The following is a 23,508-nucleotide window of genomic DNA, read 5'->3' on the forward strand; positions in this document are numbered from 1 at the left end:
AATACTTCACATCTTTATATTTTTTTAGTGGACTGTTATGCCCCAATTTATAGAAAAGAAAAATGAGCTCTAGCACACACACATTACAGCTAGCTATTAATAATAACTTAGGTATATTAAGCAAAGTTTTAATAAGAACTCTTCTGTGTATTTGAAAAATATAAACACTTTCATTTCCTCTCCAAAATCTATGAAGTAAATGTGATTACTATCTCCATGTTACTGATGAGGAAACAGAGGCACAAATAGATGACGTCACTTGCCCAAGGTCACACAGCTAGTAAAAGACAGGACGAGGAGATAAAAACAAATACTCTAGTTGATAAGGATTAACCACTTCACAATGCTACTTCCCATAATTTTAAGATGACTTACCTGCTTTCTTACAGATCCCCAATTTAACATTAACCAACTTGCTCTTTAATTTTTGGATTAGAGTAGACTCTCATCATTTTGGCTAATTTTGGGAAATAACACTGCCAACAAGACAAGCTAAGAACTCATCAATATTCTGTTTCAAGGTAAGTAAGTGACCAATCCCATCACTGACACTCTTTCCTAGTTTTGTGCTGTACCACGAGCCTTCCTCCATTTTACTAGTTTGGAAGCTTTTAGGGTGCTCTTAAAAATACCTCTTCATTAATGTTCTCTTCATATCTCTTTACTTCAGTCTTCTCTAGCATGTTAGATTAGCATGCAGACCCACATGTTGCCATATTTCAACTAAAAATCCCAGCCTGCCAAGTTTCATGTTATTTTTAATTAGTTTTGTCTCATTATGCCAATATCTATGCATTAACATTTTGCAAATCCAAGGCTATGGGCTTTACTTACGGCTTTCCTTCAAATTATTTCCTCAAAAAATGTTTTGGTATGCTCCATATTATTTCTGTTTATTATAGTAACTAATTTATCAACTGGATAAGGAACATCTCCGTTTTTATAATGAAAGGGAAGGGCACTTCCATTTTATTTAACCTCCTGGCCTTCAATATACCAGCATATAATTTATTCATGCATGTATTAAAGGGAAAAAGAGGAAAGGGAAGTCCAAACACTAAGTTTCTGCTTGACCTTTGCAGATATCTTTAATATCTCCTTCTTATTTCATAACACATTGACAATATTGGTTATTGTAATAAAAGGAATCATAATAGGTAAAAAAAAAATTATTAAAAATGACAGTAGGGCGGGCAATAGTGGTTCAGTGGCAGAGCTCTCTCCGGCCATGCCAGAGACCCAGGTTCGATTCCTGGAGCCTGTCCGTGCAAAAAAAAAAAAAGATACTATAATTAATCATTTCTTTATTCATCATATAATATGGACAAGTGACTGAACATAATTGTGGATGGATGATACAAACCTTTCACGTGTATAAAGAACCAAACGATCATAGTACCCAAACACATATAGTAAATATTAGATGATTGATAGAAGTTATAACTATCACAGAAATTACAGTAAGTTATTATTAAATATTCCGATAATCGTATATTATTTACTTCCTAGAAAAGAAGTAAAAGATCTTATACAGTTCAGCAGAAGAAAATGTGTTAAAATCATAAATAATAGAAGTTTATAACAAAGAGCACATGCTTTCTTTTCTTGGAAGAAATAGAGCTGGCTTCAAACCAGCCTGTATTTTATTAGCTATTTGGCGTCTATCTCCTACTCTATTCTCTTTTTTTATTTTTTTTGTAAAATAAAGTGTTCATCCTCCTTTTGGTGTTCCTTCTGAATTTGGGGATCATTTAATTATTACAGAATACTAAACCACTATGAACATTTTTCCATTCACACAATGCATTAAGTTATAAATTAAGCGATAGAGCAATATAAACCTTTACAAAGCTTATTCTCATTAAACATTCATACATATACTGCATCGAGGTCCATTGTTTATAGGTTTTCATGATTTCATGTTTCATTGTGTAAAATCTGTATGCATTTGAATTTCTTTTTCAAATCCATCAAGGAAATATTTACAGAAAAAGAACAGATCACAATAGCATGGATGCATGAAATAAAATGTTGCCCTCAAACGAGTATCTTCCATACATATTAAAACCTTCATTTATATATTAATAAAAATCTTACCTTGAATTGCCTGATGACTACCTAATAGAGACAGAGCAATTTTTTTTCCCTTTGAGAACTGATAACCTAACTGAAAGCAGAATTACAAAGATGCTAGGTAGAAAGTCCCCGTCATTAAATGGAACATTAATGCTTTAGTTTGGAAGCAGTGGGGGGAGAATAATGGGTTCCTATTGAAATGGTACCTTTCCATACCATGTCATAGCTACATTTAACTTCATAATAGTGAATTTTTTTCTTTTTTTTCCCCTCAAAGCAGTTGTAGGTTTACATAAAAAAGCATGCATAAAGTACAGAGTCCCTATATGAGCCCTCTCACAGACACAATTGTCCCTCTTATGAACTCTTTGCATTAGTGTGATAGCTTTGTTACAATTGATGAAACAATATTATTATTACAGTATTAATTATAGTCAATAATTAGCCATAAGTTTTCGTATTCAGGTTGTACAATTCAAATCTTTCATTAAAATTTTATTCTAGCAACAGGTATACAACCTAAAATTTTCCCTTTTAAGTACGAATAAACAACTCAGTCATGTTAATTACATTCATGTCGCCAACCTTAGGGAAAAAAAAACAATAAAAATAGGGAGGAGGCTTCTGGTGATGATGGCAGAATAGAGAGCTTAGGATTCACTCCTTCTCCCAAAACAGCCAGTGGATAGGCAGGAACCGTCTGAAATAATTGTTGTGTGGTCTGAAGGCCAGGGAAGCACTGCACAGCAACTGAGGAGGAGCCATATGAAGAGGCAGAGAAACTGTGGTAAAGAACTAGACCAGCTTGCTCTGCTGTAGCTGCCAGCGCCCGTACACCAATCTCAGCGTGAGCTACCTCGGGGTCTGGTCCCTGGCTGGCTGTGTGACAGAGAGACACATGAAAGTTCTCTTCTCCAAGAACTCAGGGAGCCACAGCTAAACACTGATCACAGCTGTTGACTGGCAAATTTGGATAGCTGGGTCCCAGCTCTGAGCTGCAGTTTTATGCACAACTTGGACAGGTATCCTCAAAGCCATTGTTTCAACCCCATCCCTGACAAGGATGGAGCCGGTGGAGTTTTAGAGACTCAGTACCTCCTTGGGGCTGCAGGGAACAGTTTGTGGAGGGCACCATCTGCTGCGCAGGCCAGAAATGCACAGGTTAGGGGAGTCATCAAAACAACATTTGGACGACTTTCCTGACCTCTCCAGGGCTCTTTGGAACTGACCTTTGTCCCATCTGAGGATCCTTGGTCCTGTTTTGGCTGGGAAATATTGCCTTGGGTTAGTCCTCTCTGGGGTGACCTTCTTGCTAGAATTTACCCTCCAGGCAAAATCATCTAGGGGGCAATGAAAATAATGGAGTTTTGTTTGTTTTTAAAGTAGAGAGGCAAAACAACAACAAAGAGGATAACAGACCAAGACTCACGAAGAAGCAGAACAAGGAAGGTCACCCTTGGGGGTGAAACAATTGCACAAATAGTGCAATCTTAAAAATTGTTCTGTCTATCCAGGGCAAAAACAGGTGAGGAATAGCTGAAAAGGTATCAGTTAAACAGGGGCAATTCTTTTGGTCTAGAATAAGTTGATCCAAGGGTCAAAGAAGAGCCTTAACATAAAACCCTAGGCAAGAGAGAAATCTGAGCTTCACAGTAAACTCACGAAGATATTCAGACATAAAAATGGATTAAAAAGAATGATCCATCTATATGCTGTCTACAAGAGACATATCTAAAGACACAAAAAGGTTGAAAGTCAAAGGTTGGAAGAAAGATATTCCATGGAAATATTAAATGAAAAAGAGCTAGGATAGCTATATTATTATAGGACGAAATAGACTAAAAATGTGAAATTGGCATAAGAGAGAAAGAAGGACACTATATATTAATAAAAAAGACAATCCACCAAAAATAAACAACAATCATAAATGTTTATAGCCCTAACCAGGGTACTGCAAAATACATAAAGCAAACACTGGTAAAACTGAGGGGAGAATTATACATCTCTACAATGATAGTTGGAGACTTCAATATATCACTGTCATCATTAGATATAACATCTAGACAGAGAATCAAAAGGAAACAGAGAACGTGGGTGACAAGATAAAAGAACTAGACCTAACAGACATATTCAGAACTCTGTTTCCAAAAACAGGAGGATATATATTCTTCTCAAGTGCTCCTAGATAGTTCTCTAGGATAGATCATATTTTGGGTCACAGAACAAGTCTCTAAATTTTAAAAAGTTCTTTCTCTGACCATAATGTTATGAAATTGGAAATGAACAACAGGAGGAAAACTGGAAAATTCACAAATATATGGAATATAAACAGCACACTATTAAGTAATCAGTGGGTCAAAGAAGAAATAGAAAGAGATATCTGTTCATGTTTTGAAATGAGTGAAAGCAAGAACACAACATATCAAAACATTTGGACTACAAAAAAAGGCAGCTCTGAGAGTGAAATATATAGCCCTACACACCTACATTTAATAAGAAAGAGCCAGAATCAAAGATGTAATTGCATACCTTAAGGAGTTAGAAAAAGAACAACAGACTAATCCAAAAGCAAGCAGAATAAATAAATTTACAAAAATTAGAACAGAAATAAATGAAATTGAAATTTTAAAATGGGCAGAGAAGTAAAAAAAACAAAAGTTGGATTTGTGAGAGGATCAATAAAATTCACATAGCCTTACATGGACTGACAAAGAAAAAAAGAGAGAAATCAAAAATAAATAAAAACAGGAATGAGAAGGGGGCCCAACTACTGATCTCACTAAAATAAAAAGAGCAATGATATACCAATAAATTAGGCAACTTAAATGACATGGACAAATTCCTATAAGCATGCAAACGACCTACACTGTCTCTGGAGGAAATAGATGATTAACAGACTGATTACAGGCAAAGAGTCTGAATCAGTCATCAGAACCCTCCCAACAGAGTGGGCCACGGTGGTTCAGCAAAACAGAGTTCTCACCTGCCATGCCGGAGACTCAGGTTCAATTCCCGGTTCTTGCCCATGCCGAAAAAACACAAAAAACAAACAAACAAAAAACCTCCCAACAAAGAAAAACTGAGCACAATGCAGCTTAACAGGTGAACTCTATCAATCATCCCCAGCAGAATTAATACCAATCCTGCTCAAAGTTTTCAAAAAATTTACAGAGGAGGAATCACTATCTATCATGGTCAGGTTCATGTGACAACTTGGCCAGGTGGTGGTGCCCGGTTGTATGGTTGGGCAAGTACTGGCCTATCTGCTGCTATGAGGACATTTCATGGACTTAATTCATGAACATTCTGGCTATATCCACAGCTGATTGCACCAGCTAAGTGGAGTGTCTTCTGCAATGAGTGACAATCTAAGCCCTGGAAGACTTTTAAGGAGGATTCAGAAGAGACAATTCCTCTTCTTGCTTCAGCCAACCAGCCTCTCCTGAGAGTTCATTGAGGACCTTCATTGGAGCTGCCAGCTCGTGGTCCTTCCTGCAAAACTTAGACTCTTACATCCCCACAGTTGTGTGAGACACTTTCATAAATTTTATATTTACATATCTCTCCTGCTGATTCTGCTTCTCCAGAGAACCCTAGCTAACACACTACCTAACAAGTTCTATAAAGCTAACGTCACCTTGATAACAAAGCCAGGAAAAGATACTAAAAGAAAAGAAAATTATAAACCCATTTATTTATTAATATAGAGGCAAAAAACTTGCAAATCAAATCAAACAGCACATTAAAAGACATATAATCCATGATCAAGTGGGTTTCACAGGTATGCAAAGGTGATTCAACACAAGAAAATCAAGCAATGTATTATACACCATTAACAAATCGAAAGAGAAAAATCACATGATTGTCTTGACTGATGCAGGAAGAGACATTTGACAAAATCCAGCATCCTTTCTTGATAAAAAGCACTTTAAAAGATAGGAATATCCAAACAGAGTTGAGAGGTTATCCTGGAGGTTAGTCTTACGCATTAAATAGATATTCCCTGTTTAGTTAAGGCATAATGGAGAGGCTGGAGGGAACTGCTTGAAAATGCAGAGCTGTGTTCCAGTAGCCATATTTCTAGAAGATGATTGTATAATGATATAGCTTTCACAATGTGACTGTGTGATTCTGAAAACATTGTGTCTGATGCTCCTTTTATCTACCTTATTGACAGATGAGTAAATGTATGGATTAAAAATAAATAAACAATTGGGGGAACAAATTTTAATATAAATTTAGTAGATTGAAATGCTAATGATCAGTGAAAGGAAGGGGTAAGGGTTATGGTATGTATGAATTTTTTCTGTTTTCATTTTATTTCTTTTTCTGAATTGATGCAAAGGTTCTAAGAAATGATCATGATGATGAATATACAACTATGTGATGAAGAAAAAAAAAAGATAGGAAACTTCTTCAACATGATTAAGGCATATATAAAGAACCCACAGCTAAAATTACTCAATGTTGAAAGACTGAAAGCTTTTCCTTTAAGGGATGGAACATGACAAGAACGGCCATTGTCACCACTGTTATTCAACATTGTGTTAGAAGTTATAACTAAGAGCAGTTAGTCAAGAAAAATAAATAAAAGTCCCCCAGATTGGAAAGGGAGAAGTAAAACTTTCACTATCCACAGATGTCATAGTCTTTTAAATAGAAAGTCCCAAGAAATCCACAGCAAAGCTACCAGAATTAATATACAAGTTCAGCAAAGTGGGGGAATCAGAATCAACACGAAAAATAAGTAGGGCTTCTATACACTAGTAATGAGCAGTCTGAGGAGGAAATTGCAATGAACAATTGCAATAATAAAACCAGATAAAGATACTACAAGAAAAGACAATTATAAACTAACTTACCTTATGAATATAGAGGCAAAAATCCTCAACAAAATCTATTTCGCAGATTGGAAAACCAATGATTAAATTCACTTTGAAGGTTAAGGACCTCAAATATCCAAAAGAATCTTTAAAATGTAGGCAAAGTTGGAGGACTCACAATTCCTGACTTTAAAGCATATTATTACAAAGCTATAGTGGTCAAAACATCATAGCACTGGAATAACGACAGATATATTGACCAATAGAATTGCATTGAGAGTTCATAAATAGACCCTCACATCTATGGCCAATTGATTTTTGACAAGGCTACCAAGTACATTCAATTGGGGAAGAACAGTTTCTTCAAAAAATGAAGCCAAGAGAAATAGTTATCTATATGCAAACAAATAAAGGAGGACTCCTATCTCACACCTCATACAAAAAGTAACTCAAAATGGTTCAAAGACTTAAATATAAAATCTAGAACATATTAAATTCCTAGGATGAAATGTAGAAAAGCATCTTTAAATCTTTGTGGTAGGCAATGGTTTCTTAGACTTTATACCCAAATCACAGCAATGAAAGAAAAAATTAGATAAGTGGTACCTCTTCAAAATAAAAAAATAAATTTGTGCTTCAAATCACTTTTGTCAAGAAAGTGAAAGCCTACACAATTGGAGAAAATATCTGGAAACCACATATGCAATAAGGGTTTAATATCCAGAATATATAAAGGAATCCTATAACTCAACGGTAAAAAGACAAATAATCCAATAAAAAAATTGGCAAAAGACATGGATAGACATTTTTCCAAAGAGGATAAGTAAATGACTAAAAAGCACATGAAAAGATACTTAGCATCACTAGCTATTGGGGAAATGCAAGTCAAAACCACAATAAGATATAATTTCACCTACTAGAATGGTCACTATTTAAAAAAACTGAAAACTACAAGTGTTGGAGAGGATGTGGAGAAATAGGAACAGTCAGTCACTGCTGGTGGGAATGAAAATGGTGCAGCTACTGTGGAAGACAGTTTGCCAGTTTCTTAGGAAGATAAGTATGGAATTGTCATATGATCTGGCAATTCCACGAGTAAACATAAACCCAGAAGAACTGAAAGCAGGGACACAAACAGACATTTGCACACCGATGTTCATAGCTGCATTATCCAAAATTGCCAAAAAATGGAAGTGACCCAAGTGTCCATCAACTGATAAATGCAGAAACAAAATGTGAAATATACATCTAATGGGAAGGAACGAAGTTCTGTTTCATGTGACAATATGGATGAACCTGGAAGACATTATGTTGAGTGAAATAAGCCAGATACAAAAGAACAAATATTATATGATCTCACTGATTGAAACTAATTATAATAAGCAAACTCATGGAGTTAGAATCTAGAATCTAGAATCTCCAATTGTATAGGCTTTCACTTTCTTGACAAAAGTAATTTGAAGCACAAATTTATTTTTTTTTATTTTGAATATGGGTAATTAGGGGATAGAACGGGAGTAAAGATTGGGGAACTAATATTTAATTTGTGCAGAATTTCTAATTAGGTTGATTGGAAATGTTTGGAAAGGGATAGTGGTAATAGTAGCACACTATTGTGAGTGTAACTAACATCACTGAATTGTGTTTGTGAAGATGGTTGAAAGGGGAAGTTTTGGGTCATGTATGTTACTAGAAGGAAAGTTAGAAGTTAAAACATGGAACTGTATAACACAGTGAACTCTGTTGTAGACAGTGACTTTGGTTAATTGCACAAATGTGAGAATGTTATTTTATGAATTATAATAAATGTACACCACTATTACAAGGTGTTAATAATAGGGTGGTATATGAGAAAAATACATCTATTGTAAACTAAGGATTATAGTTAATAATGTTTTACTATTCTTTCATCAATTGTTTCAAAGGTATCACACCAGTGCAAATTGTCATCAATAGGGGGTATATGGGAATGTTGTAGTTTTTACATGACTTCTTTGTAAACCTCCAAATTCTCAAAAAAAATTTTTTAACCGTTATGAGAACTAAAAGAAACGAGACACAAATTATTCCATATTGTATGATTCCATTTATAGAAAACATAAGTATAAATAAATCTATAGAGACAGAATTAAATTAATGGTTATGTAGGCCTTGGAAGGATACAGGGATTGAGAGATGAGTTCTAAGGGATTTTTTTGTGTGTGGGGGGTAATGTAGTGAAAATATTTTAAAATTGATAGTGATGATGAATGCATAACACTGTGGTTATACTAAAAGCCATTGATGGTACACTTTGGAAGGATGGTGTGCCAGTATATCTCAATAAAATTGTTTTATTTAAAAAAAGAGATGAAAAATCACCTAAAGGACAAAAATATAGTTTCTGGAAGACTGAAATGGTTAAATTGAATTATGCAATCATTTTAACACAATGGGCGTTAAATATCTTTCTATGGGAGATTCTTCTCTCACTTGCAGGAATCTGGATTTTATATTGTCAAATCAATCACAATGGAAAAGGTGCTGTGTAGATACACATCAATTACTTTGATGAATATTATCAACTGACATTATAATTGCTATTTATTTTTAACTTCAAACTATATTTAGGGAATTTATGATTAGCCCAAGAAAATGCTTTCATAATTAGGAGAATATTTTGTGGTTCATTACTATATATCTTTCAATGAATTACAAAGATTTGTCATGAATTCCCAATCTTTCCCATAAAATTTTTCGACGTTTCAAAGCTTATGCAATTAGAATAAATACTTGTAGTCTACAGATGGATGTGTTTGTAATTCTATGCATGGACTATAAGATAAGATGCTGTAGAACAGAGCTAGGTGTCAATTACATATGGAAGAGTGTTCCTGAATCACCTGGCTGGTAAGTACCAGAAGTGTATTAAAATTTGGTCATACTGACCCATCTCTGTTATCTGCAAAGTATTCATCAGCCAATGATCATAGAATATAGTTGTAAGATTTTATTTGGTAAACTTACTACATTTATATATTGTAAGGATACACAGAAAATAACTGGAATAAGTTGAAAAGACTTAAAACAAATCCAATTTCCCATAGGTATTACTCATTTCCAGAATATATTAAATCTCAAAAAAGAGCAAAATACTCCTCAAAAATTGATAGGATAGATAATAAAACTATGAAAATAGTCTTCATATTGAGATTCAGAAAACAAACCTTTTTGTTGTTTTCTCTTATGTCCCTCACTTATCACATGGCTCTCTTCATATGGCCTCTGATTTGGCCATATGTTTCTAGGGTAGCATTTTTAGGTCTGTGATGGTGTTAGAAAGGAAAAAAAAAAGATGAGACAGAATAGTAAAAGAAAATTATAGAGAATCCTCCATTACTTTTTAAAATGATTCACTTAAAATAAGAGCTAGCAACCCTGCACCTTTTATATCAGGAAGTATAGGCTTTAAATTACCCTGTATTAGGGTCTCGAATTTCACTCTTTGTTGAAGGGTCCTGGTCCAAACTCAGCTGAAACCACATGAAATAAATGCCTCTCTACTTTTGTCTCCACAGCCTTTAGTTTTTACTTCCAGTAAATTTTGTCTCAGTGCACGCACAGCTGACAACACTACATCATTGTGTAAATTAGACAAAGGTATACTTTCTATATACCTTTCTTATACCTGTCTAAAGATACTTTCTATATACCTGTCTAAACTAGGAATGGAAAAAAAGATGCTTCTATGAATGGCTATATTCTCAAGAGTCCGCAGATTGGCAAGCAGGAAGAATGCAGTGTTTCACCTGCACTTGTCCTCTTGTCAGAATTGTTTAGGCAGTACACGCATTTCAGATGCCCTAACTCAAATTTGTATTAATGACTTTCGCATATAATTTTCTATTCCACTGGATAATAAAGTACTTTAGATTAGAGCCTGCATTTTGTCAACCTCTCCATATCTTTAACACCAAGAAGAAGTGGTAGGAATGAAAATTTGTTAGAATGTAAGCACTATGAGGACAGGGTTCTGCCTTATTCTCTGCTGTATGTTCAGAGCCTAGGATAATGCATGGCTCAAAGTAGGACTAAATAAGATTACCTAAATGATAGAATACATAATATAATTCAATTCATAACTGAAGAACTTAAGTACAGGAAACTTAAGCGGTTTGCCAAAAATCACAGTGGTTTTAGTGGAAGAGCCAATTCTAGAACGTGTTATTCTAAATTCAGTCTACCAGATTTTTTTTGTTTTGATTTTACCATCAATGTTGCACTCTGAATGAGTCAGGATAGGCCACATTGCATTGTGGTCACAAATTAAGACAAGCTTCTGGATGGGGTAAAAAAAAATGCTAAAGGTTTGCACAACAGCTTTTCAATGATTAGACTTACAAGTAAAACATGATACTCTCACTCAGATCCCATTGACCACAACTGTCGAGGGCCCCACCTATCTGGAAGCGAGATGGCAAACATGAAAGTATGTTATAAGTAAGCTTCCTGCTACATCGTCTCCAGTGAAAATAAAGTTGGGAAATAACCTGGATTCTCAATTGGTTTCCTTATTTGCTCCACACTGGACCCACACAAATTTTCTGGCTCATACATCTTAGGTTTTTTCCTTAAAGATACTATTACGTTATTTCTATACAAATGAAGAGCATTAGATTCTCACTATAATTTGGATTTCTCTAATTCAGGGTTTGTTAAATTACCGAAGAGTGGATCAAATGATTACTTATCTTTGAAGATTTTGATGTATAAATTATTAAAGAAAAAACTGCCCATGAAAGAGCATTAGAAGAAACTCTTTATATATATATACATATATATATATTCAAATACTGTTGGTAATTATCAATTAGGATATAAACAATACTTATTTAGCTAAGTATATATGCCAGGTTGACATAGGATCTGTAGGGAAGGCATATACATATAAGACACATTGCTTCTCTTCTAGAATGGCAGCTCTCAAGGCAAAATAATTTATATATCCCTTCAAATCAATGCAAAACAAAATAGAAGAAGACAAGTTTGATTTGGCAAATTATTTTTATTGTAATTTTACTAAAATTTATACAAATATAAGCTAGACAAAAGATTCTTAACCATACTGTTCTTCTAAAGTAAAACCAAAAATAAATTTACATGATGTGTAACTAACAAAGTAACAAATCAACAACAGTAGCTTTACAAAGTGCACCCAGTTTGATGGATATCAACCTTAGCTGTGTCGGGGTTGTTACATATGACATATACATAACAGTGATTGATATGGCAGCTTGTTCTGTAGTGTCTTACACATTACTACACACCTGTGTCCTATGTAATGAGTGACTCAGTTTTCCACTTCTTGTCTCCATTTGAACTATGATGAAAATTCCGTAAAGCATCTTAACATGTTATGATTGAGACTTCATTTAGTATAAGTGCATCATGTTAACTAAGCCCATAAGCCAAAATTTATTTGAAGCAGTAGATCACACAGCAACACCCTACAACTGCAAAAGCACATCCAGACTCCAGAAGCACAACATTTGGATAACCATAGATTCAGAATAAGCTAATGCTGAAATCTTGCAAAGTATCACCAAAATGTAAACATACACATTTTGTAGGAAAACAGATGGAAAAATCGTGAACACCTGAAAAGTATAGAGAAACATTGCTCTAGGAACTTACTATTTATCTGCAAATATTTATCTATTCTGTAAGGTAATTCACTAAGTCACACCAGATACGTTAAAATCAGTACAAATTAATATGCACGTTTCAACTGCATTACAGCTTTCTACTTTCTTTAAATGAATACTTCATGATATTTGCAATGTAACCCAAAAGCTTTAGTTCCTGGGTTTCAGCACCAAAAAAAAAGAAAGACATGAGGTACTTTTAGTGTGATGTGCATAAACACATAGTCACAAATGTCTTGGGAGTAGACAGATTTTCAAAATTTCATTAGATGTTAATTTTCTGCCAAATTCAAGTTTTCATTCATACAGAATTCTATAATTCAAACATTACTTCCCGAACAAAACAAATGTAAATATTACAAATGCAGAGCATGCTCAGTCCCTGTTCAAGTTGTACTTTGCAAGTCAGTGTCTGCTCAGTTTCAGTTTTTTTTTTTTTCAATGGGAAGGCACCAGAAATCAAACTTGGGTCTCTAGCACGGCGGGTGAAAACTCTGCCTGCTGAGCCACCATGGCCCGCCCTCCTGGTCATAAATGAGAATTTTTTAAAGGTTGGAAATTAATGTGCTGAGAAGAATTCAATCTATCTCTATGGAATGAAACACAAATTGGAAACAGTTAATATAATAAGTATATTGAATAAATTACTAATTTGATACAACTAAAGATATAATATAGTTGTAATGTTGACTGGACTTTGCATCATAAGACATAAGTGAATAATTTGCGAGTGGGATATAGATACAAATGTAAATAGTGTTACAGAAAAAATAATTTAAAATATATAGCATTTAAAGAAATTTTAAGAAATGAATCATTTAAGGATGCAAGATATGGAAAAGAAGGAAGGTATATAAAATAATTTAGTATAAATGCCAACTATCTTAGTATAATTGTCAAAGTCATATCCAGGGATGGCTAGTATTGTGTTCTGCATTCATCTTGGTCTGAATTTTCAGTTTTTTGCCTCCTATATCTCACATCAGACCACTTCTTAATATCAGAGCTCATATGCCGATTTTAGAGTGACCTTCTAGTGCATCTGGAGACCTGTGACTACAGGTTTTGCTTTTTATTATTGCACTCTTAATTGTTCTTTGCAATCTATGTAATACAAGACCTTCTAAGATAGTAGAAAGAGCAGAAATTATGGCATAGATAGATAATGCATTCTAATCTTGACCCAATGTTCTACTACCTGTGTGAGATTGGGCCATTCATTTAACCAATAAACACTTCGATTTTCTGAACTTATAATGGGGGCTAATAGTGCTCACCTATTTGTTTGTGAGGACCAAATAAGATAGTATATTTCAAAGCACAGGGACTTGTGTACAGTAAGCATGCTATATCTAGGGTGATCTTTTCCTTCTACTGAATTTCCATTTCACCTTTTAAACTTTCTTTGTATATAAGGGTTTCTAGAACTCTATAGCTTTAAGATCAAAAATAATACCTTCAAGATCAAAAGAAACCATACAGATTCCCTACTGATACAAAAAATTTTTTAATAGCTTTTGTCTCTTTTAGCTTATTAAAATCCACAATACAAAATAATTTCTTGTCCTTCTAGTTGAACAGATTTAAGTCTTTTCTGCCCTTTACATTAGAGTTGCACATGGAAGCAATGTTAAACAAATGAGAAAGAAAATAAGAGCAATTTCATATGTACATTTGCAACAACGGTGTCTAAAAAATAAGTTCAGGAAAGGTATTGTATTGCGTCAGGTTTGTATCACAGTGCAATAAAGGTTTTACTGTGCTAAACATACACAAGGGAGCACCTGCATTTGAAGATAAATGACAAAGGCATTACATAGTTTGCTTCATTAAATATGCTACTCACTAGATATACTATACATTATACATTATAATTATGCAATTATATGCACTTTATGATACCAAAAGATAATCGTTCTGCTTGACTTTCAATGAAAACAATTGCTATTGTTCTGAAAAATACCCAGGATAAAAATGGACATAACAATTATTTGAATATTTAATAATGTTGGTTGGTGCTAATGATGATTCATCATACATATTCTTTTGGCAATAAGGCTATTGTTTTTAAATTGTGCACTCAGTTAGTTGCCAGATTACTAACTATTGCTTTTTCTCTCCCCCACCCCCAAATCTTTATTACTGTCTTTATCATTTGCACTATTCCTTCAAAGATAGGTCAAGTGACACGTCGACAGTCAAGGAAGCTTCACAGAATAGAAAGATGAACTCATCAATCTCCATCTTCCTTGGTTTTTGTATAGAAACCCATAATAATATTTCTCAAAAAAAGTTTCAATGATGAGTGACTAGATTACAACAAATTTCTGTATCAGGAACTGATCTTAACATGGAAGACCAAGTACAGAACCACACAGACAAATTATTTGACTTAATGAACCTTACATGCTGTTGTGGAGGGTGCAAAAATATAAATAACAAACAATGTTTAAGTTGCTAGGTGCTTTTAAAGATAAAATACAAGCCAGCTGGCTGATATTTTAGAGAAGGTGGTTTGGAAAGCCCTCATGAAGCAGTGACATTTAAGCATGAAGGGGAAATCATGCCTCAATGAAAGAATAATAAAGGAGGGAAGGAAAGAAGGAGGGAGGGAGGGAAGATGGAAAAGAGGGAGGAAGTGACAATTAAAGCCATCTTTCCTTCAAATACAAATGCCAGAGCTACAGTTCTTGGGAAGAATTAAAAACCTATATTCTTAAGATTCCCAGGTTATTTCTACAATAATTAGCTACGAAATCAATAATGGAGACTTGAGAAAGAAGGGAAGTGTTTTACTTATACCAAAGTTAAATATTTTGAAAGTCTCACAAACACCATTTCACAAAAAAAATATCAAACATAAGAAGAGGCTATTCAAATGTAGTTATCAAAATAATATTTTATTAAAATGAAATGCAAGGATAAAATGCAAAATTATATAAAAAGAGAGCAAATATTTCTGGACATTATATATATAATATACTAAAATTTCACTGTCTAAATTGCTTTTTAATATTGCGCTATGTAGACCAAAACATATGCTCTTAAATTTAATTATGAATATGAAATATTCTTAACTATGTAAATAAAATTCTATTTCAATGGTTAGTTTATATTTACATACCCTTCATGGTAAACTTAGAAAGCTACCTTTTCCATGAAGTTTTACTTGTTTTCCCTAGTAAGAAGTATTATCTGAAATATTATCATTCTTTATACAAATCTCATTTTCATACACACTCAAGTACTGTTGCTATATATCTAACAATGCCTTCAATTATGCCTTGTATATATAAAGACCAGCAAAAGTTGAATGAAAGATGGATTAATTCTAAGCAGTAGGCATTTTAAAAGAATGTGCTTGTGTGTTTGAAATAAAAATGCCTCCATATACAGAGTAAGTATCCAGAAATAGATGCTGTAACAGTCAAATCTTTAGGAACATTTTATTCAAATGATACTCAGTTTTAGAAAAATAAACAAAACATCTGACTTTGCATCCATGAAAGCAACATTAAGTCTTCACTAAACATTCAAGGAGGAGAAATCAGGTTATTCTAACAAATATTTAGAAGTCTTTGGGCAAAGTGTTGAAAACGCAGAGTATAAAATAATATGAATTACTTACAACCATTTCATTTAGAGACACCCAGCAATCCGGGGGGAAGTCTTGCAGGAGTGGTACTAAGAACTGAAGACAGCCGTCCCAGTGGCATAGGAGCAGCATCATGCCGATGAGGTTAAAAATTCTCACCACCGCACTGGCGAGATCATATGTCATGTGGAAAATCTGTTGACAAAAATATAAGATCAATTCTTAGGATCAATTTTTAAAACATCAAGAATATTGCCAATGCTAGTAAGCACTGACACTGTGCAGTGTTACTTCCTTTAGTAAAAATATAATCTTTCTAACTAAGAAGCAAAGACTATAGTTCTCTACCCTCACCCCAAGACCTGGCACTTTGCTTCGTGAGTAGTACAGCCAACTGTGAGTTCTCCACAAGGATCAGAGGTAGCATGAATGCTTTTAATGTATGCATCATGTTCTGAAGACCATTAGTTGGTCACAATTACCATTTGTGTCTTTCTGGACATTTAAATAGAACTTCTTTAAAGCAAGGTAGCAAAATTGACAAATGATGAGAAGCCTCCTCTCCACTTTGCATTTCTTAATGGATTTTTTAAAGGATGAAGAATATAACCCAGAGACAGAAAGCTATTAGCAAAAGGAGTTTAATCACAAATTATAAAGTAATACTGTGAATAAATTACTGTTAACTTTATAGCTATGTGAGTGGAAATACTTCTTTAACTGTGTATATTGAATATAAAGTGTGGCCTTCAAGATATAAGTTCTCCGGCTATAAAATAATTGTGTAGCACTTTCTAAAAATTAAAATTATTTCCATCTCTATTATTTTTATGGCACAGCTTTCCCTTTCCTCTGAAGTTTTCCTATTTAACTTAAATTTTCACAAAATCCAACTTGATATATGAGATTATTCTAGATAACATAAAAATTATAGCAAATAAACATCCTCCATAAGAATTTTAGAAGTGGAAATGTATATGCAGGATAACACTTGCTCATTCATCTAGTTATCATAACAAAAAATAGAATCAGGAACTGATTGTTTCCTTTAGCAGATCATATGTTAAATCACACTCTCAATGTTAATATAGTTTCCTATAGTAATTTACCTAGTCCGGAATAATAATTCCCACTTGGAGTAGTCTTATATTCCCAAATGAATTGTTTTTTAATTGCTGAAGAATACTAAATTAAAAAATAAAATTAATAATCATAAATACATATCAATCCAATACTTTAAGATATTTAGAATTACATTTTGTATAATTCACCAAGAAGAATGGTAAATATTTTTAAATAATTAAGACATGTATCAAGAAATTGTCTGAGAAACAGAAAAAACACAATATATATTTTGATTTGAAAACTATACCTATGCAAGAAAGCTTCCATAATTTTTCAGTGATGGGTACTGACATATTTACATATAAAAAATGGGACACCTGAAATTTTGCTTTTATAAAAACCACCAAATCTGTAATAAAATTTTTTAATTTGATACATTTTATTAGCCATTAATTATTTCTTTAAACCACCTTCCTTTCTGACATTACAATTGTAATGGACAAAAGTTCTTTTACTTGGGAATGTACACACGGTTCTGAATTTCTATCCAAAGTAAGATCAGGGTCTTAGATTTCAAAGACATTTTGCATTTTGAAGATAATGCATTTTTTTATATTCAGAAAGCTATGCACCAACAATTTAATTTACAACATTAAAAATGTTATATTCCTCTAAGCTATTTTTAGTTTGGTTTTGTGCTGAGTAAATCCTGAAAACATCTTTTTGATGTTATTCCTTCTGATATATCTTGGTCACTGAATTTGTAAATAAAAATTGTGCCAACATTTTCATCAATGATTTCTCATTAAAAGTACTATAAGAAAACAGTTAAAAGGATGCTTCTACTAACGTAGGAAAAGAAACTCCCTAAGGAAATATATATATATATATATATATATATATATATATATATATATATATATATATAATATATATATATATATATAAATATATATATATTTAGTAATAGAATCCTATATTTATATTTAAGGATTTCTGGGTTCCAGATGTCTTTTGATTGATTGTTGCATTCTTGGGAAACAGAATGAAGTTGCAGAATATAAACTACAAACTCCTGGATCAAACAAGATTCATATCATCCTCCAATGTGACCATTTGATGTAAACACAAAACATTTGAAACTCTCTGCCAAAGTAAAATCTACAAATCATAAGCATACTGCAGGAACCAATAGTCAATGATCAGATTTTAGAGTAGAGTCTGTGATTTTGATGACGAGGACCCATTCTTTGAAGAGCTGATTTTATCGATTTTTCGATTTAAATTTGAGTAGCTAGATTATTTTTGTGAAATCTGAAGGGATTATTTACTGAATTAAGATAATCTGTGCTAAGAAATACTTATCTATCAATTTCATTAAGAAAGCACTATTATTTCTGAAACATTTTCCACAGATATATTACCACTATTTTCATAAAGGAAGTTGTTAGGGATATAAGGCCCTTCATAACGTATTAGAAGTACTTTCTTTTTGTTTTTCTTTCATGTAAGTACCGAACTCCTACTGTAACAGGATAATGTCTAGATTTAAGCCTCATTCTCTACCTCATTTTCACTCCCAAACCTACAATTTTAGTCAAAATTCTAGCATTTGTTTCGTAAACCAAATGACTACAGAGTGTTCAGTAATAGTCACATTGTCTCCTTACAATCAAGAAGTCTCCCTTATAACCTTAAACATTCTGTGTTCAAAAGGGATCTTTTTGGAGAAGGAATCTTGTCATTTCCGAATTAGCTAACCCGATATCGAACTTTGAAAGAGGCACAAGCATGTTTGCCATTTTAATATTGCTTAATATCTAGCACTGATTGCAAGTAGTCAAGCCCATATAGTGAGAATGTAAATGTCTTCATCCTGATTTATCTTACTATGTCAAGATGTAGGTAGTATTGTTTCAATGCACAGACGGATGTGGGTGTGTGCAGTTTCTGGATCCAATCCGATTGTCTCTTTAGCTCTTACATTTAATACACTGTTTGGCAGGCATAATCACTACATATGACCTAAATGCTGAGATTATTAATGACCCTGTTAAAATTACGCTTATGGAAAATTTGGAATGAGGTGCCTTATGGAGTACATACATCTATAGATAGTCACATTAGCCCAAGAAGGAAACATGATATAATTTACGCATGGCTACAACTTATTATTGTCAAAGGGCAGTTCACTCATCTTACCGATTAAGCAGCAAATACCACTTATAAATTAATCTTTTAAGTTCTTCATTTATGAGGCGAAACATCTTAAGTGATAAATTTAATTTTAAACCAACTATCTTAATACTAATTCATGCAAATCTGCTTTCCAACACAAATGGAAACTTAGTTGACACTCAATAAATTGTTGATAAATGAATTAATCAGAATACTGAAGGAGCTTAGCAATGATAACCTAAGTATTTTTTTATGGTCTTATGAGTTTGTAGTTCTGCTTCTTTGTTTTAAAGCAGAAAATTAAAGGAAATAATATTTTTACCCTCACATGCTCCACCTTGAAACCTAATGAATGTTCAGGGTGTGGATAGCAGAAAGACAGGCCTTTCTGACCCACTAGTAATACACTTTAAAGTGGTATTCATCGGTCCATAAAAACAAATTAAATTTAAGTTCTTAAAGCAGCTCACTAATTTCATTTTCACCAAGAACTACAACAGAAGGTGTCATGCGAAGGCCCTGTACTTTGCAATGTTTAGACTAGGACGTTGAATTGAATTGTATGATCTCAAGAGAGGAAAGACCTTGTTTGACATCAGTTCTCACTGATGCTTGAATGAAGACCTTTTTTTTTTAATATTACACTTCTAGAATTTTGCCCAGTTGGAGTCCATTGATTCCAGGTAGGATAGTTAATTTCCAAAACTGAATAATGCTTTTGGTAAGCTATTTTACTGTATAATACATAGTATTTTAATTCCATATAGTAAAACGTAGGAAAGTATGTATTTAAACAAACTTGTTCTTTATTCACCTCTAACAAGTCTGAGAAAAAGTCTACAAGTTTATTAAAAAAAACAGGTAAAGAAAAAGGGAAAATGTCACAATATGCATCATTTGAACATATTTTATTAAAAACAAACACATGGAAACAGAGTATTAATGGAAATAAAAGTACAAACTTTGAAAACCGATAGGTGCAATGTAAGTGGTACAAGTTGAAACAAATATTTTTTCTCCCACTAAATCTATTCAACTAAGGATGGATTCACATAAATGGTGAGTATTAATGAGTTCTTAACTGAGCTGAACCATTTATACTAATCTTATTCATGTTCCTTAGAATTGCAAGTCCAGATCAGCTGATAACTATGGATAAGTCAGAAACAAAATGTTGGTGACAGATTCCAATCTGTTGGCAGAATCTACTCAATTCTTCATATTTTTCAATTTCCTTGGAATAAGCATCATTTCTTTTCAACTTTTATGAGGACTATTTGGTATATCAGAACAGAAATTTATTCAACAATGCCCTACAAAAATGAAAGAGCTAACATAACTGTCATATGCTTCATTATTTTAAGCAGCAGCTTATGAACTAAGGCAATCAACTTATGAATGAATATTGAAAATGGCTTTACTAAGAAGAGAAATAAATGGATCATTACTCTGGGAAAACTAATTAAAATGAAAACATTTATGATCATTTTCTAGACTTCTATTACAAATCTCAAATGCTGTAAATTTAGACATTACATAACCAAATTGTGCAACCAATGAAAAATTTAATTGAGGAAAATGGCAAACATATTTTATGATGGTTCTTTGAAGCTTATTTTATGATGACTATGTAAGGCTGTTTAGTATCTACCATACTTAATCTCAGGCTGAAGTAATCACTAAGATAGTGATTTTATGAAATGTAATTATTATTTTCTGAAATATATTGTTTTTACAATCTTAGCTTAAAAGTAAAAATAAACTGGAAAAATTTAATATTCTCATTTTATTGTTTAGTATTTGATAATTAAAATGATAAATGAAACAGTCATATAATGGTGAATGCATACTCTGGGGGGGGTTGTGTGGGGGGGGGTGGAGAGAGAGAGGGACAGAGGCTAAAAAAATCAAACAAACAATGACATTACCAATATTCTTTGAACTCCAAGTAGCTCTTGTGAATTAATTTCATAAAGTATTTCCATTACGTTATATGTTTTGGAGGGGATGAAAGAAGAATTCATTTTAGAAACAACGTAATAACTGTCTCATTTTTTATCTTTATAATCTTATATGTCTATTCTCTATCTCCCTTTTGTATAACTGCTGTCTCATCATATTTGTAGTATGTTTCATGCTCCAATAAGTACAAATTTAGTTAACTCTGCATTGTGAGTATCAAATAGTAAAATAGTTTAATTTTTGTTTCTAGTTCATTTCCTCAACATATGAAACCAATCACATAGGTTTATTCTTATGAAGGACAAAAATGTTCCATATAATATAGCCAAGAATGATATCTATTTTTCAAAGAACAGATGTTTAGCTGGAGTTCTCATTACATTAATTTATATTTTAAAAGTCATCTAAATAATGAACACTTAAAATGGAGATAAGACACTGCTTAAGTGTACAAGCTCTGGTGACAGAACTATCAAAGCAAGCAAAGATAGGTATTTTTAAATTCATTTTATATCCTGTATATATTGTTTTACTGTAGACAGTATATTACAAATATTAGAAGTCATTAAATACTATTGACTTCAATATTTGAAATTATCAAGGAAGAATTTGACTTATTTTTCCCTTCCATTCTGCTGATGAAATCTAGAAATAATTTTTGCACTAATCTTAATCAAATGCTTATAAAGCGTTATTGAAACAAACAAAAAATGCATAATATATTTTAGTATCCTTTTGGTAATTTAGTATTACCAAATACATAAAATTTTAAGTGTACACAAAAATAATATCATAAAATAATATTATATGGGAAGGAGGAAAAGGAAAAACAAAACCACAAACCATCCCACATAAAAATATATACTGTAAAAAAATAATAATACTGTAATGTCTTCCATTTCTATAAATTCTGTGCAAAAGAGTCCACATCAATATTTTTGATCTCATATCGATGAACTGTGCTAAATCCCCAAATGATGAAATATGTTTGGTATCTCAACCAACTTTTTGACTTAAAATTTTGAAAATTATGGTTTGTAGTGTAGGCAAATATTTAAAAATTGAATCATACATATTTGCATAGAACAATTTGCAAAATGAATTAATATATTTTTCTTTAAACTTTGAGCAATATTATTATACTATATAATTATATATTAGTAATATATTATATATTTATATATAATTATATTATTATTATACATAATATATAATTATATAATATTATATATAATTATATAATATGTATAATACATAATTATATAGTATTCTAAATATTATAAAGAAATAAAGTTCAGATTAAGGTCAAAAAACACTTTCCCACTAAATAAATGTATTTGCCATATAAGGACTGGAAAGTTTGTCCATTGGGAAAATCAAGCAACTTAATACCATGAGGCTAGAGCTCTCTAGTCCAGGCTCTGACTAATCAGTTTCCTAAACTCAGCCCCAGATTATTCACTAAAGGAAAGGGATTGGGGCAAATAATCTCCAAAATACATTCCATGTATAAAATTCCATGATACCCTTTACTTTAAAAAGAAAAAAGAATAATTTTAAATGGTGAAAGCACAAGGCATCCAAGACCACAAAATAATCAAAGGATAAACCAGACATAGAATGCTAATGAATGTAAGTAATTTTCCCTTAAACCTTTTTTGGTAAAGGTCTTTTTCTCATACTTTCCAAATTCAAAAATGTGATGGACACCATTATATTTGGATAATATGCGCAATGTGCTTCTCAACATCCCCAGCCTCATCTCATCATCTGTCGTCTAACAAGACCATGTGCAAACATTACAGGGCACCACTCGCCAAGGGAATATCATTAGGGGCAAGAAGAGAAAGGAAAGCTGGCTTCTGAGAAACTGCTATGATAAAATCAATATTCCTTCATAATTTTTAACGTACTGGCCATAAGAATTAGCTCATACATTGGCATGTCATCTTGCACTTCTGGCCAGATGAGCCATCAAATTTAGAACACTAGTTTATTTGAGTGGATTTGTGTCAGAGATGCTCTGGAAAAAAAAAAAAGTGGTGCTGGCTCACTGTCTTGGCATATGCATTTACACCCCCCTCCAAACAAACAAAACAAAACACTAAGAATATGATTTTTTGTA

General features: G+C 32.7%; 1 protein-coding gene across 1 annotated transcript in view; it reads right to left on the minus strand.

Annotated features, from left to right (window-relative positions):
• Nucleotides 1-23,508, minus strand: part of HCN1 (hyperpolarization activated cyclic nucleotide gated potassium channel 1) — a 437,825-nt gene that overhangs the window by 208,885 nt on the left and 205,432 nt on the right. The window contains exon 3 of the mRNA XM_077115160.1: nt 16,212-16,373. Within this exon, the coding sequence (XP_076971275.1) occupies nt 16,212-16,373 (162 nt within the window). The remainder of the gene's footprint in view (nt 1-16,211; nt 16,374-23,508) is intronic.

The sequence above is a fragment of the Tamandua tetradactyla genome, chromosome 9 (genome assembly GCF_023851605.1).
Source record: "Tamandua tetradactyla isolate mTamTet1 chromosome 9, mTamTet1.pri, whole genome shotgun sequence".
NCBI lineage: Eukaryota > Metazoa > Chordata > Mammalia > Pilosa > Myrmecophagidae > Tamandua > Tamandua tetradactyla.